Genomic DNA, 12,591 nt, shown 5'->3' with positions numbered 1-12,591 from the left:
ACGAATACTCAAATAATGTGTTTATGCTTTTGAACAGTACCAATAAAATAAAACAGTCTTAAATATTAAAAATTTAACGACTCTCAATCACACTGGCCAAAACTATTCTCAAATAATGTATCGATAGCTATCTGAATATCATTGCATTCGATTTATCGGCTTGTATTTAATACGCGCAATTTAAGCGCCATTTTGTTTACGTTTTTGTATTGAATACAATAATACAAAAAACATTAGCAATGGATTTCAATCAGAGCACATACAACTTGGAGTTTTTTAACTTCACGCCAGAACAGATAGCTGCTGAAAGTAGGTGGTACTTAATAATGAAAACAAGTATCTAAACAGTTTGATATTTTTTCTTAGGGGACAGTCTAGTTCTAGCGCTCATCGGCCGAGCTGTAAAGACGACGATACAGAAAATTGAAACACCAGCAACAACGGCCTTACTGGACCAAAGTAAGGATGCTGTCATCAGCTTAATGATGCAAGCCTGTCAGTCAAAGCTTGATAGCCTGCGTGAGATGGATAAAGTTTATTTTGAAGTACCCCCGCATGTGCTGCAGATCAAAGACTTTGAGCTGGAACAGCGGTTCACCAGTGAAGAGGAAGAGGCAAAGGCTGCACAGGTCAAAGAGCTGAAGCTGCGTTATCGTCAGGTTGTTGTCATTTAGTTTCTGGTAATCTTTGTACTAATATTACTTAAGCATTTCCAGAATTTGGCTATGCTGGCTGAGCTGAAGGCAGAAGAGGATAAGTACAAAGACATAGAACCGCTCGTGCAACAGGAACTGGAGATGCATAAGCAAATTTATGCTGCTTGTGCGAACTCCGACATCAAAAAGATATACGAATTCGCAATGCGTGTGGCTAAAGATCATAAACACTTGTAGGTTGTATCATTCTTTCTAATCATTAAGTATTTTTTGCTTAAGCAGAAGAGGAATACTTTATTTAGGGATATGAGATGTGTCCATAGTTATACAGTATAGGTTCTTAGTCTCATTTATGAAATCAAATAAGTCTATACCTGTAACCTAACAATATTTCTATGTATGTAAGTACATTTTAGGTAGACAAAAATATTCTTTGCCAATACACAAATCATCCCAATTGTTGAAATCATTATTGAACATTCTTAGCATTCTAATATCATAACTAGTCTGTTTTTCGAGCTTTTACTGTACTCTATTTTCAAAACAAAACTATAATTCTCAAAGAAACGGGGTCATTAAGTTCGTATGCCTTTCTTTATATTTAAAATATCTTTAACAAATTATGTAAATATACGTTGAACTAGGAATCCACTGAATACTGTATGTACTGTACATTTATTTTATTTCATTTTCATTCTGTTAAACAAGTATTCTCTCAAATTTAAATTTGTCTTGTTTCACTCAGATTTGTATGCCTTTTAGTACGTTCAAGAGGCATTGCTTGGCTAGATACATCATAAAATTGTCATAGGAACAAGGAAATTGAATATTGTATGAAAACTATTTGGGATTTCGAAATGTACTTAACATTTGTTAATATAAGCTCTACTATAAATAGACCAATATCTTATATACCGCAATAGTTTATTATATAGATAGATCATATATGAAATCCCAAATCTCTGTCTATCATTCATAAGTCTACTAGTGTATTCATCCATTCGATATTACGTATATCAATTTTCGTTCTTGTTTTTTTTTAGCTATATGTGAATTTAATTGAATACACGCATTTCCTATATACATATGTATATGTATGTATATATATATCATATATATGCCTATGCCTATGTATTCATTCTCGTAGATTGAAAGTTTGACCAGTGTGCATGTGTGTGTTGATTGTAGTTCGTCTATTTTTGACGCACTGCCTCGGATGCGTCTGCGTGTCCAGTGCGTCAGCAATAGTTCAACAGCCGTTGAGGATGCTGCAAACTGAGGTTTTTTGCATTGCTTTTACTTTACTTTAGTTTGGTTTGGTTTTTGCCACACGGCTAGCTGCAGAGAAATGGGCAGGCTAAACTAAACAACTGGTAGCAACGGCTGCCGCCTGCCATGGCAGAGAATCTGGGCTATTTATAGTGTCGGGCGACATTTTTGTATTTCGCTTTTCGCTTTCGCATTTTATTTTTATTGTTTTGCGTGCAAAAACAAAAATGCAAAAAGTGCCACAAAAATAAAGCAGGCGAAAGATTCGCCGAGTTGCGTTATTAATAAAAGCAGCGCTGCTTTGGGGGCTTTGGGCGCTGGTCGGCCGGTCGGTCGTTCTATGCTGTGGATCGGTTTGCCCCGGCTGCATTTATTCGCATTTGGCTCTTGCGTATGTGGAGTTGCACATCGGAGGACCAGATCAAAAACTGAATAGATACATATATCTGAGGTAATCGCTTGATAATTTTATGTAATATTTTAATACATATATGGATATACTTTAGAGACTCGCTATGAATGTGGAGAAGCTGAAAAGGCTGCAGGCGCAGGTGCGCATCGGTGGCAAGGGCACGCCCCGTCGCAAAAAGAAGGTCATGCACCAGACGGCGGCCACCGATGACAAGAAGCTGCAGAGCTCCTTGAAGAAGCTCTCGGTGAGCACCATACCCGGCATTGAGGAGGTCAACATCATCAAGGATGACCTCACGGTCATACATTTCAACAATCCCAAGGCTCAGGCCTCGCTCTCAGCGAACACCTTTGCCGTCACGGGTCACGGCGAAACGAAGAAAATTGTCGAAATGCTGCCAGAGATTCTGCCACAGCTCGGCCAGGAGACGGTTGTGCAGCTGCGGATGTACGCCAACTCCATGTCCAACAATCAAAAGTCCACTGAGAGCGGCACAGCAGCAGCTCAGGCGGCCGACGATGACGATGATGTGCCCGACTTGGTGGGCGACTTCGATGAGGTGGCCAAGCAGGAGGCAGCAGCTGTTGGTAAGGAACAGCAGCAAAAGCCTGCCACAGAGAAGCCCCAGGATGCAAAGAAGTCGAACAAGCAAGCGGACAACAAGCAATCACAGCAGCCCAGCAAACAGGAGCGCAAGAAGCAGCAGCAGCAGCAGCAACAGAAGCAGCAGCCGCAGCAACCACAACAGAAGCCCAACAATACGAATGAAAAGCCCAAGGATAAACAGGACAATAAGAAAGGCCAGCCAAAGAAACAGGAGTCATCAATAAAGAAGGATGAGCCGCAGAACAATAAGCAAAAGGATCAGTTGGATGCAGCCAAGGTGGAGGTCAAGCCAGCAGCCATTGCTGTGGATAATCAAAAGGTGGAAGCAAAGAAATCGACTCCCGATGCTAAGGCAGACCAATCTAAAACTGTGGAACCTAAGATCCAGCCCGGTTCAGCGTCACAGCCAGCTCCAGCTGCTACACCTGCTGCTGCTCCAGCTGCCAAAGCCAATACACCGCCAGCTATGCAAACATTGGCGCAGATTGTAGCCGCTGAGCCGCCGAAGCCCGTGGAAGAGAAAAAAGCGGAGCAGTCAGTTGAGCAGAAGACAGCACCAGCTCCATCAAACACTGAGGTAAAGGTAGACGACATCAAGCAGAAGCCGAAAGCAGCTGCTGCACCGGAGCCCAAAGAAGTCAGCCCACAACAAGCTGCTGCGCCTAAGCAGGCAACACCTAAGCAAGTGACACCGCCACCTGCAAAGCAGATTACGCCGCCAGCTGAGACTAAAGCTCCAGTGCAGCCAGCTGCAGCCAAAGCAGGGCAGGAGAAGAAATCAGAGAGTAAGAAGGGGGCAGCTCCAGCACAGGCTCAAAAACAAGCCAAGCAAGTGACGCCTCCGCCGGCAAACCAAGTGACGCCCCCAGCAACTCCACCTGCAGCAGCTGCAGAAGTCACTCCTCCACCAGCTCCAGTAGGTCCAGTTAATGCTGCTCCATTAGCAGTGCAGCCATCAGCAACGGCACCTCCAGCTGCAGCTCAACCTACAGCAGCTTCAGCTCCACAAGGAGCACCATTAGCACCTTCGACGTCAACTCCAACACCAATAGTAGCACCATTAGCAGCTCCGACTCAAGCTCCAATTGCAGCACCTCTAGCTCCAGTAGCAGCACCAACAGCAGTTGCAGCGCCTCTTGCTGCGCCAGCCACAGTTGCAACGACTGTTGCACCTGAACAAAAATCAGTAGCAGCTGCAACTACTCCCCCTGTAACAGCAGCTTCAGCAACTCCACCAACAACGATTGCTTCTACCGTAGCACCTGGACAGAAACCAGCAGTAGTTCCAACTACTCCCTCTGCGACAGCAGCTCCAGCTACTCCACCAACAACTGCTGGTCCTACAGCAACCCTAGCTACTCCACCAGTTACAGCTGCTCCCCCAGCAGCTCCAGCTACTCCACCAGCAGCAGCTGCTCCGACAGTAGCTCCAGCTACTCCACCAACAACAGCTGCTCCGACAGTAGCTCCAGCTACTCCACCAGCAACAGCTGCTCCGACAGTAGCTCCAGCTACTCCACCAGCAACAGCTGCTCCGACAGTAGTTCCAGCTACTCCACCAGCAACAGTTGCTCCGACAGTAGCTCCAGCTACTCCAGCAACAACACCTGCTCCCACAGCCACTCCAACAGTAGCATCTGCACAAAAACAGGCAGCTGCACCTAACAATAAAAAGCAGGACGCAGCTCAAAAGCCAAAGCAGCAACAACAACAGCAGCTCAAGCCTGGCCAAACCCAACCACAAGGTCAAAAGCAATCGCAATCGAACTCGGGTGGCAACAAACCACAACAGCAGAAGCAACCACAGCAAGCCAAGCCTGCGGTTGCACCCAAACCTGAAACTCAAGCTTCTAAACCAAGTGGTCCAAAACCTACAAATACCCAGCAACAGCAACAGCAGCAGGGAAAGGGACACAAGGCTTCGCCACCAAAACAGCAACCAGCTGGTACTAAAATGAATCCTCAACAACAGCAAAAGGCTGGTGGACAGAACGATGGCAAACCGAAGACGCCAGCAAACACGCCCAATTCGCAGGCCTCGCCCAAGGCGTCGCCATCGCCTAAAGCGGGTGCTTCGCCCAAGACGGCCTCCCCTAAGGCAGGCACACCAACGACCCCCACTGCAGCTCCCGGCGGTGGCGCCAATTAAATATGATTTCAGTGCATTTTCAAAAATGAACGTTCGGCGAGGATGAAGAAGCAGAATGATGGACAGTGTGCCCCATATGCAACTCTGCAATTTATCGATAATGCCGATGCGATTTTATTTTGTGACGATTACATTTTCTATCGAAAAATAAACATTTTAAAACAAAAGCCTTATGACCTGTATAAATCAGCAATTATTGCTGCTTGCGCGACGGAGCAGCTTGCTCACCTTGATTGGGCTGCTCCGGATTAAGCTTCCACATGGCATAGTTCAATGTAGTGGCAAATCCTAGCCAGGCCATGTATGGCAAAAACAAAAGACCGGCCGTCTGATTGATGCGATAGAAGAGCAGCCCACATGCGCCTGCCGTTGCCGTAAGCGCAACAATGTCAATAAGCCCCTATGGGTGGGCATTGAATAGATAAGAAATATAACATTAAGTCAACTACAAAGCTTCCACTTACGCCCTTGATGCTATGCTTGCCAAAGAATATCGGAGTCCACGCCCAGTTCAGCGCTAGCTGTGCGCCATAGGCGATCAGGGGCAACTGGGCATCACCGCTGAAGCCGCCGCCGTCGCGCCACACCAGGTAAGAAGCATAGCCCATGCCCGCGTACAGCGATGTCCAAACGGGAGCAAACACCCAGTTTGGCGGCCTGAATGATGGAAAGTTTAGGTTGGCATACCAGGTCTTCAAATGATTGCGCGTCAATGGGCCATTAATCATGCCTCCTAAATTTGGCAAGAGGACCGCACCCGCAATTCTCAATGCAGTTTTAGTTGTGTTTTCTTCAGCCATTTTTCGAATGTTGCTCTTCCAATGCTGCACTCCACTCAATTGTAACTGCTTGTTTCTAGCTAACTAATGCGTCGCAATGGAAAAATGAATAACTTGCCGGTGATTTCATATGTACAAACAAATATACACACATAGAAACATAGGTATGTATGTATGTATATCCAACATGCGTATGCGATAGTGTGTGTGCATTTTATAGCTGTATACTCGCACATTGTGCTTGCATGTGTGAATAAGTGTGATCGCAAATAATGGACCTTTGCACTGTTACACTGTTCAGCAAAATATTATAATATAATTTGTGATGAAATTATATGGGTTGGCATATCGATATAATTTTGTATTTATATTTATTTAACTGTGATCATATTGCAATGCTTTGTGAATAGTAGATTAAAATAGCATAAAACAAGAATAAATAATAAACCTATTCTGCTTATATAGATATACATATAAGCTATCACTATTCAAACTATTTTTACTTTATAACAATACATTAAATTAATATATTCATACTAGTAAAATATTGTATGTATTCATATTTGAGGTAACATTTATTTATTTCTTGCTTGATTTTGTTGAACAATGTAATTTGTTTTTAAGCGATCATGTGCGTAGAATTACATAGGGGCTATCAAGCGTAAATCTGATTGAGAAGATGTAATTAGTTTACTGATTGCATTATATATGTATATACATATGTATATATATGTAGTTGTTTTTCAAGTATTTCAACAATTACTATTTTTATACTAATTGCAATATAATTTATCCAGGGCTGTAGCAACACGAAGGAGCAGTCATGGCAACCGTTGTCTGTTGTGGCCAGCGGCTTGTTGGGCCAACAACGGCAAGTGGAAAGGATACCAAAAAGCAAATATAAAAGATGACGCTCTATTTTGATACAAAAATCGAGTTCCTGGACTCGGATGCAGTAAGCACCATCAGTAGCTGGCATCCCAATGAGCCGCTCTTCGCGGTTGCCTCGTACAGCCAGGAGCGTGGAGGCAGTGTAACCATATTTGCAGATACTGTAAGTGCCAGTGAATTGGAATGAATGTAGAAATATGGATTAACATATTTTCCAGGGTGAACCACAAAGGGATGTCACTTATCCAGTCCACGCCACCTCACAAGCAACTGCTATGTGCTGGCATCCGGAGAAGGCGTTGCTGGCCACCGGCTGGGAGCATGGTGACATACACGTCTGGTTTGCCGGTCATCGAGAATTCGCCAGCGTCAGTGGGCCACACAAGGCGGCCATTGTGTTGCTGGAATTCAGCGAGCAGGGCGGTCGCATGGTAACTGCGGATGCAATGGGCCTAGTCACAGGCTGGCGTTGCGATGGCCAATATCAATTCCTCACCATGTTCTCGCACGACCTACGCGAGGTCCTGCTTTTGATCTGCTTCCGCCGCACGGTTGAGAGCGAGGTGCGCGAGGAGATGGCGAGTCTAGCCAAGGCAGCTGTAGCAGGCGATGAGAATGCGCTGGACACGCTCACCAATTGGCGACCACGCACAGCTGCGCGTGGACACTCGGGCGTGCGGGACAATCACTGCTTCTATGCGTGCACGCAGGGTGGCGTGGCCTACTACATCAATCAAGGCGGGAGCTGCAGCGAAGTGCTGAAGGGCGGACAGCATCAGCCATGCATCATGCAAATGCTCTGGCATCCCAAGAAGTATGTGAGAGTATGAGTCGCTGCCTTGGTTTAATACGTTTCCTTTTCTTTAAGGGATGCAGTCATTTGCCTGCTGGATGACTTGACCATCATGCTATACCTGGTCGAGTCCACGGGCATATTGACGGAGCTGGATCGCGTAAAGCTGAGTGGTCGGGGCACGGGCAAGCATGGGGCCATCGCTTGGGCGGGCAACAGCTTGGCCATAATCACGGGCGATTTATCCGTGCGCATCTGGGACATTGAGCGCAGTGATAATTACCTACTTAAAATGGATCTACCCAGCTCCAGTGTGCAGAGCGTTGGATCATCGCTGCCTAGCTTAAACAACGGACTGACGGCCACCTCCTCCTCAAACAACAATGCGTTCTTCAGTCATGAGAACAGCGTGGAGAGCAACAGCAATAATAATCTGCCACGCAAAATGTCCAAGTATGCGCAGCTAAACTCCAATGAGATCTTCACGTGCCTCGCTTACAGCAACACCAATCAGACCCTCTGCGCGGCAACCAATCTGGGAAATCTGTATACTTGGAAGCGCACAGTTAGCTGCTTTGTGAGCGCCCCAGAGGATGCTTGGCAAATGGGCAGTATTTCCTCGCTGTCCCGTCAAGGTGCCATCAAGAGCTGCATCTGGGGCTACAATGAGCTGGCCAAGCCGTGCATCCTAGTCAACTGCTTATCGAGTGTCTTCATGCTCAAGGAGCAACCTCTGCTGGCCTGCCATACGCGCAGCCTGTGGGCAGTGCAGAACTCGGCGAAGTGTATCCAGTTGACGCACTACAGCGGACGCCAATGTACGGTCGAGGTGGACTTTGCGGTAACTGCGCTGGCTCTGAATGAGCTCAGCTTGGTCGTGAGCAATGGACGCTCCATATCCTCTTACAGTCTGCAGAAAATTGAGAAGAGCCTGGATGAATTCGATGAGATTTTGGAAGCATCCGGTGCGGCTTCTACGGCATCAGTGAAGAGCTCGCCGGCATTGAATGTGAGATTGATGCAAACCTTTGTCGCCGAGTGTCTGAACTTGTGTCTGCACAACCAAAACATCTTTTGCCTCAGCTCCAGCGATATAGTTGTCTATTCCGTGGGAGGCGTCGTGCTCCACCGAATACTAGGCAACGATATAGAGGGAAAAATCATTGGCATGGATCTGACGGGCTGCTACCTGTCCGTATTCACGATGAATGGCTATGTCAAGGCATACGATGTAACCCGGCATGACCCGAAGCTGTTGTTTCCTAGCAAGTCGGGACACGAGATCTTCGATGACTTCGGCGAGTTCATCTTGGTCAAATGTAACAGCTTGGGCAGTCACCTGGCCCTAGTGATTGCCAACAGCAGCTTTACTCCCTGCGCTGCCATCTACTGCTGGGACTTTGAGCGCAATAATCTCTTCGAGCACGATCTGGTCAAGCTTGAGTCAGATGCCAGCAGCAAGTCTAGTCTTGCCGTGCGACTCTTCTGGGACACGGAAGAGCCTCGCCTGCTGGCTGTCGAGATCAAGTCGATGGTGATGCAAGCCCAAAAGCCCAGCCGGCAGCAGCCAACGCCCAGCCACTATGTGGAGTCACAGGTGCTGGTCATGTTCTACTCGGAGAAGAACGAATGCAAGCTGAATGTGCTCGAAACGCAGGCGATGAGTGCTGGCGCTCAGCTGCTTAATCTGTGCGTGCCCAGCGTAGTCTTTCTCCAGGTGAATGCAGTGCAGGAGCAGCCGTTGAAGGATTTCGTCGACTTGCAGCATTGCGATGCCAACACCCGGAGGCAGGTGCTCAACTTTAGTTTGCACGTGGCCGAGGGTCAAATGGATTTGGCCTTTCGATGCGTACGCTCCATACAGTCCAAGGTCATCTGGACTAATTTGGCTAAGATGTGCGTGCACACAAATCGTCTGGACGTGGCCAAGGTGTGCATGGGTCACTTGGAGCAGGCCCGGTCTGTGCGCGCCTTGCGCCAGGCCATGGAGGACGATGATCTCGAGCTGGAGGCTAAAGTAGCCGTCCTGGCCATTGAGCTGGGCATGATCGAAGAGGCTAAGGAACTATACAAACGCTGCAAGCGTTACGATCTGCTCAACAAGCTGCTGCAGTCTACTGGCCAGCTGGATGAGGCGCTTCAAGTGGCCGAGGTGGAGGATCGCATACATCTAAAGCATACGTATTACCAGAAGGCTCAGGCTCTACGCGAACGAGGCGACATCAAGGGCGCCTTGGAGTACTACGAAAAGACTCAGAATCCTGTGCAGAATATAACGCAGCTACTGCTGGAAAACCCCATGGCCATGCAGCGTTATATACAGACCACCACAGATCCCAAGATGCTCAGGTGGTGGGGCCAGTATGTGGAGAGCTCTGGCGACATGGATGCCGCTTTGGCTGTCTACAGCAAGGCCGAGGATTGGTTCTCGCAGGTGAAGATACTCTGCTATCTGGGCAAGATCTCTAAGGCGGATGCTATTGCCAGGCAGTCGGGTGATCGTGCCGCTTGCTATCATCTGGGCAGGCACTACGAGAATGTGGGTAAATTCCAGGAAGCCATCATGTTTTATACTCGGGCACAGACCTTCAGCAATGCCATACGCATCTGCAAGGAGAACGACTTCCAGGAGGAGCTGTGGACGGTGGCCAGTTCATCGCGCAGCAGAGACAAGGCCATCGCAGCGGCCTACTTTGAGGAGTGCGGAAATTTCAAGTATGCCGTTGAGCTCTACCATCGAGCGGGCATGCTCCACAAGGCGCTGGAAATGGCGTTCGAGTCGCAGCAGCCGGAGATTTTGGAGATTATAGCCACAGAGCTGAGCGCCGAATCGGATGCAGAGTTGATCAATCGCTGTGCGGACTTCTTCGCCAGCATCGAGCAATACCAGAAGGCGGTACAATTGCTGGCCAAGACAAAGCATCTGGAGCGTGCCTTGAACATTTGCGTAGAGAAGGGTGTTCCGGTCACAGAGGAGCTGGCGGATATGCTGACTCCCGGCAAAGGTGACTTTGACGAGGAGACACGCACCGGCATCCTTATAAAGCTGGGCGAGCTGCTGCAGCAGCAGGGAGACTATCACAGCGCCACCAAGAAGTTCACACAGGCCGGCGACAAGGTGCGCGCCATGAAATCCCTGCTCAAGTCCGGCAACACCGACAAGATCATCTTCTTTGCGACCATGTCACGCCAGCGGGAAATCTACATCATGGCCGCCAACTATCTGCAGGCTCTCGACTGGCAGAGCGATGGCAACATCCTGAAGCACATCATAAGCTTCTATGGCAAGGCGCAGGCATACGATTCGCTGGCCAATTTCTATGCCATATGCGCACAGATCGAGATCGAGGAGTATCAGGACTATGAAAAAGCGCTGACAGCCATGCAGGAGGCATCCAAGTGTCTGGAGAAGCTTAGCCATGCCCAGCACGCCTACAACAATCTTCAGCGCACTATTGCAGACGTCAAGACCATTCTGGAGATGCAGCAGGCGCTGCGTGCAGGCGACAATCAATCCGTAATTGGAGCATGTCGCAGCATGTTGAGTAAGTTTATCCAGAGGGCTTATAGAATCAAATATATATATCACTCAATGAATGTTGTTTAGTTATTTATGGCTTTCTTTTCTTTTCTGTTGCCAGTCAAGCCCGAGCAACCGCCCATCCGACACTCCCACATATTGGCGATGCTGGTGCGCGCCTTGGTCTATGCGAAACAGTATCCCGAGGCTGGGCGAGCCCTTAAGGAATTGGCCGTCAAGGACAGCTCGTGGAGCGCCTCTGGCTTGGTGGATAGAGCCCTGGTGCAGCGAGTGGCCAAGGAATGTGATTTAGATTTTGAGCTCATCTGGAATTCGGGTCGTCAAGTGACCGGCTCGACAACTGCAACGGCAGCCACCACGATCTCAATGACAACGACCAATACGACGAGCACAAACAGCGATGACGAGGCCGATGACGAAGAAATCAGAGAAGAGCTACACTGAACTAGCTACGCTCATAGTTAGCCACTATTCATGGTTTGCTATGAGTAATGATAGGAAACCACGATAATCTATAAGTTTCAACAGTCTATGAATAGCCTATCGTACGACGAGCCCAACATTATCAGCAAATAGGTTTAATTCGTAATATCCCGTAGTATATTGTACTTTAATTACTATTGAATGAGGCTAAAAAAAATACATGAAAAACGGGACTTTTCTTAAAAAGTTTATAGATATACTATGATATTCTACTATATGTATATTCGATAGGCTGGCACTTACAAAGTTTATTGAGATTTCGCTATCTAGACATGTACATAATTTCTTTAATTTTGCTACATTGCGAGTTAACCTAGGTCTAAATTATAAGCAACGGATATATATACATAGCAGATCTACTAAATATTCACTTCGAAATATAAACATTAATTGCATTCTATTTTACAGGGTATTACTCATAAGGTAAGCAAATTAATAATAACTTGGGAAACGATATAATTAGTACAATGTAAGGCACTCATAATTTCGATCGCCAATTTATGAATGAGCAATCGGAATATCTTACGATTACATGAGCTTTCACCTACATATATAGAGATACTCACGGCAAAACAAAATGAAACAACAATAGAACACAGCTAAAAGAAGCTAAACAAATGGTTATGAATGAAATTTTACGTATAGTAAAAGCTCTCTATACAACAGGTCTACTATACGTACGTTTGTATATGTATCTGTATCTCGTATCTCCCCCACACAAAAAGCGAAAATAAATACAATATCTCGTGGCGCCGTGATTATGTGGTCGAAGAGAAGTGAAGGGCGCGTGTCATAGTCGCTTGTATGAATCATATGCGTCCTACAACTATGAAATCAGAATTGTTTCTCGGAATTACGAGCTGAATTCAAATAATTTCAATAGAGCAATCGTCTATTTGTTGTGCGATCCGCATACATCAATTATACACTAAAGAAAAACAAATAAAAGAAGCTCAATTTGAAAGCTCAACTTGAAAGCTTAATTAAAGTACTTCCAAATATTGCATTTCCA

The 12,591-nt window shown here is 46.7% G+C and overlaps 4 protein-coding genes across 5 annotated transcripts; 3 read left to right on the top strand and 1 right to left on the bottom strand.

Moving 5' to 3' along the window:
• The first annotated feature begins 134 nt into the window (after positions 1-134).
• On the top strand, positions 135-1,382 carry Mis12 (kinetochore protein mis12). Its single transcript, XM_030382695.2, has 3 exons — positions 135-309; positions 367-659; positions 717-1,382. The coding sequence occupies exons 1-3, from the start codon at positions 240-242 to the stop codon at positions 891-893; spliced, it is 540 nt and encodes a 179-aa protein (XP_030238555.1). The 5' UTR covers positions 135-239; the 3' UTR covers positions 894-1,382.
• A 1,058-nt stretch (positions 1,383-2,440) lies between these two features.
• uncNacbeta (uncharacterized nascent polypeptide-associated complex beta subunit) lies at positions 2,441-5,259 on the top strand. The gene has a single exon (XM_089258030.1). The coding sequence runs from the start codon at positions 2,441-2,443 to the stop codon at positions 5,090-5,092; it is 2,652 nt and encodes an 883-aa protein (XP_089114156.1). The 3' UTR covers positions 5,093-5,259.
• Positions 5,109-6,007, bottom strand: Tspo (Translocator protein). 2 transcript variants are annotated; one of them, XM_030382694.2, is made up of 3 exons: positions 5,557-6,007; positions 5,321-5,492; positions 5,109-5,229 (listed from the first exon to the last, which is right to left on the bottom strand). In XM_030382694.2, exons 1-3 carry the CDS (start codon positions 5,890-5,892, stop codon positions 5,207-5,209), a joined length of 531 nt encoding a protein of 176 aa, XP_030238554.1. In that variant the 5' UTR covers positions 5,893-6,007; the 3' UTR covers positions 5,109-5,206. The 2 variants fall into 2 exon arrangements, with proteins under 2 accessions (XP_030238554.1, XP_030238553.1); XM_030382693.2 differs by having other exon boundaries at positions 5,109-5,492; positions 5,557-6,006.
• Positions 6,008-6,384: 377 nt separating this feature from the next.
• On the top strand, positions 6,385-11,813 carry rempA (intraflagellar transport protein rempA). The gene is made up of 5 exons (XM_089257441.1): positions 6,385-6,552; positions 6,669-6,925; positions 6,981-7,576; positions 7,631-11,100; positions 11,197-11,813. Exons 2-5 carry the CDS (start codon positions 6,779-6,781, stop codon positions 11,538-11,540), a joined length of 4,557 nt encoding a protein of 1,518 aa, XP_089113567.1. The 5' UTR covers positions 6,385-6,552; positions 6,669-6,778; the 3' UTR covers positions 11,541-11,813.
• Positions 11,814-12,591: the final 778 nt, after the last annotated feature.

The sequence above is a fragment of the Drosophila navojoa genome, chromosome 3 (assembly GCF_054131105.1).
Source record: "Drosophila navojoa isolate 15081-1374.11 chromosome 3, UAZ_NAV_1.0, whole genome shotgun sequence".
Classification (NCBI taxonomy): domain Eukaryota; kingdom Metazoa; phylum Arthropoda; class Insecta; order Diptera; family Drosophilidae; genus Drosophila; species Drosophila navojoa.
This window is presented reverse-complemented; position numbering and strand designations above follow the sequence as displayed.

What these genes read in the sequence shown, in the direction of transcription:
- Mis12 (XM_030382695.2), top strand. Translation starts at nt 240, where the DNA reads ATGGATTTCAATCAGAGCACATACAACTTGGAGTTTTTTAACTTCACG. An exon ending in AGAACAGATAGCTGCTGAAA is followed by an intron (nt 310 to 366) that starts GTAGGTGGTACT and finishes ATTTTTTCTTAG; the next exon opens with GGGACAGTCTAGTTCTAGCG. An exon ending in TGAAGCTGCGTTATCGTCAG is followed by an intron (nt 660 to 716) that starts GTTGTTGTCATT and finishes AAGCATTTCCAG; the next exon opens with AATTTGGCTATGCTGGCTGA.
- uncNacbeta (XM_089258030.1), top strand. Translation starts at nt 2,441, where the DNA reads ATGAATGTGGAGAAGCTGAAAAGGCTGCAGGCGCAGGTGCGCATCGGT.
- Tspo (XM_030382693.2), bottom strand. Translation starts at nt 5,892, where the DNA reads ATGGCTGAAGAAAACACAACTAAAACTGCATTGAGAATTGCGGGTGCG. An exon ending in GCAAGCATAGCATCAAGGGC is followed by an intron (nt 5,493 to 5,556) that starts GTAAGTGGAAGC and finishes GCCCACCCATAG; the next exon opens with GGGCTTATTGACATTGTTGC.
- rempA (XM_089257441.1), top strand. Translation starts at nt 6,779, where the DNA reads ATGACGCTCTATTTTGATACAAAAATCGAGTTCCTGGACTCGGATGCA. An exon ending in TAACCATATTTGCAGATACT is followed by an intron (nt 6,926 to 6,980) that starts GTAAGTGCCAGT and finishes CATATTTTCCAG; the next exon opens with GGTGAACCACAAAGGGATGT. An exon ending in AGCATGTCGCAGCATGTTGA is followed by an intron (nt 11,101 to 11,196) that starts GTAAGTTTATCC and finishes TTCTGTTGCCAG; the next exon opens with TCAAGCCCGAGCAACCGCCC.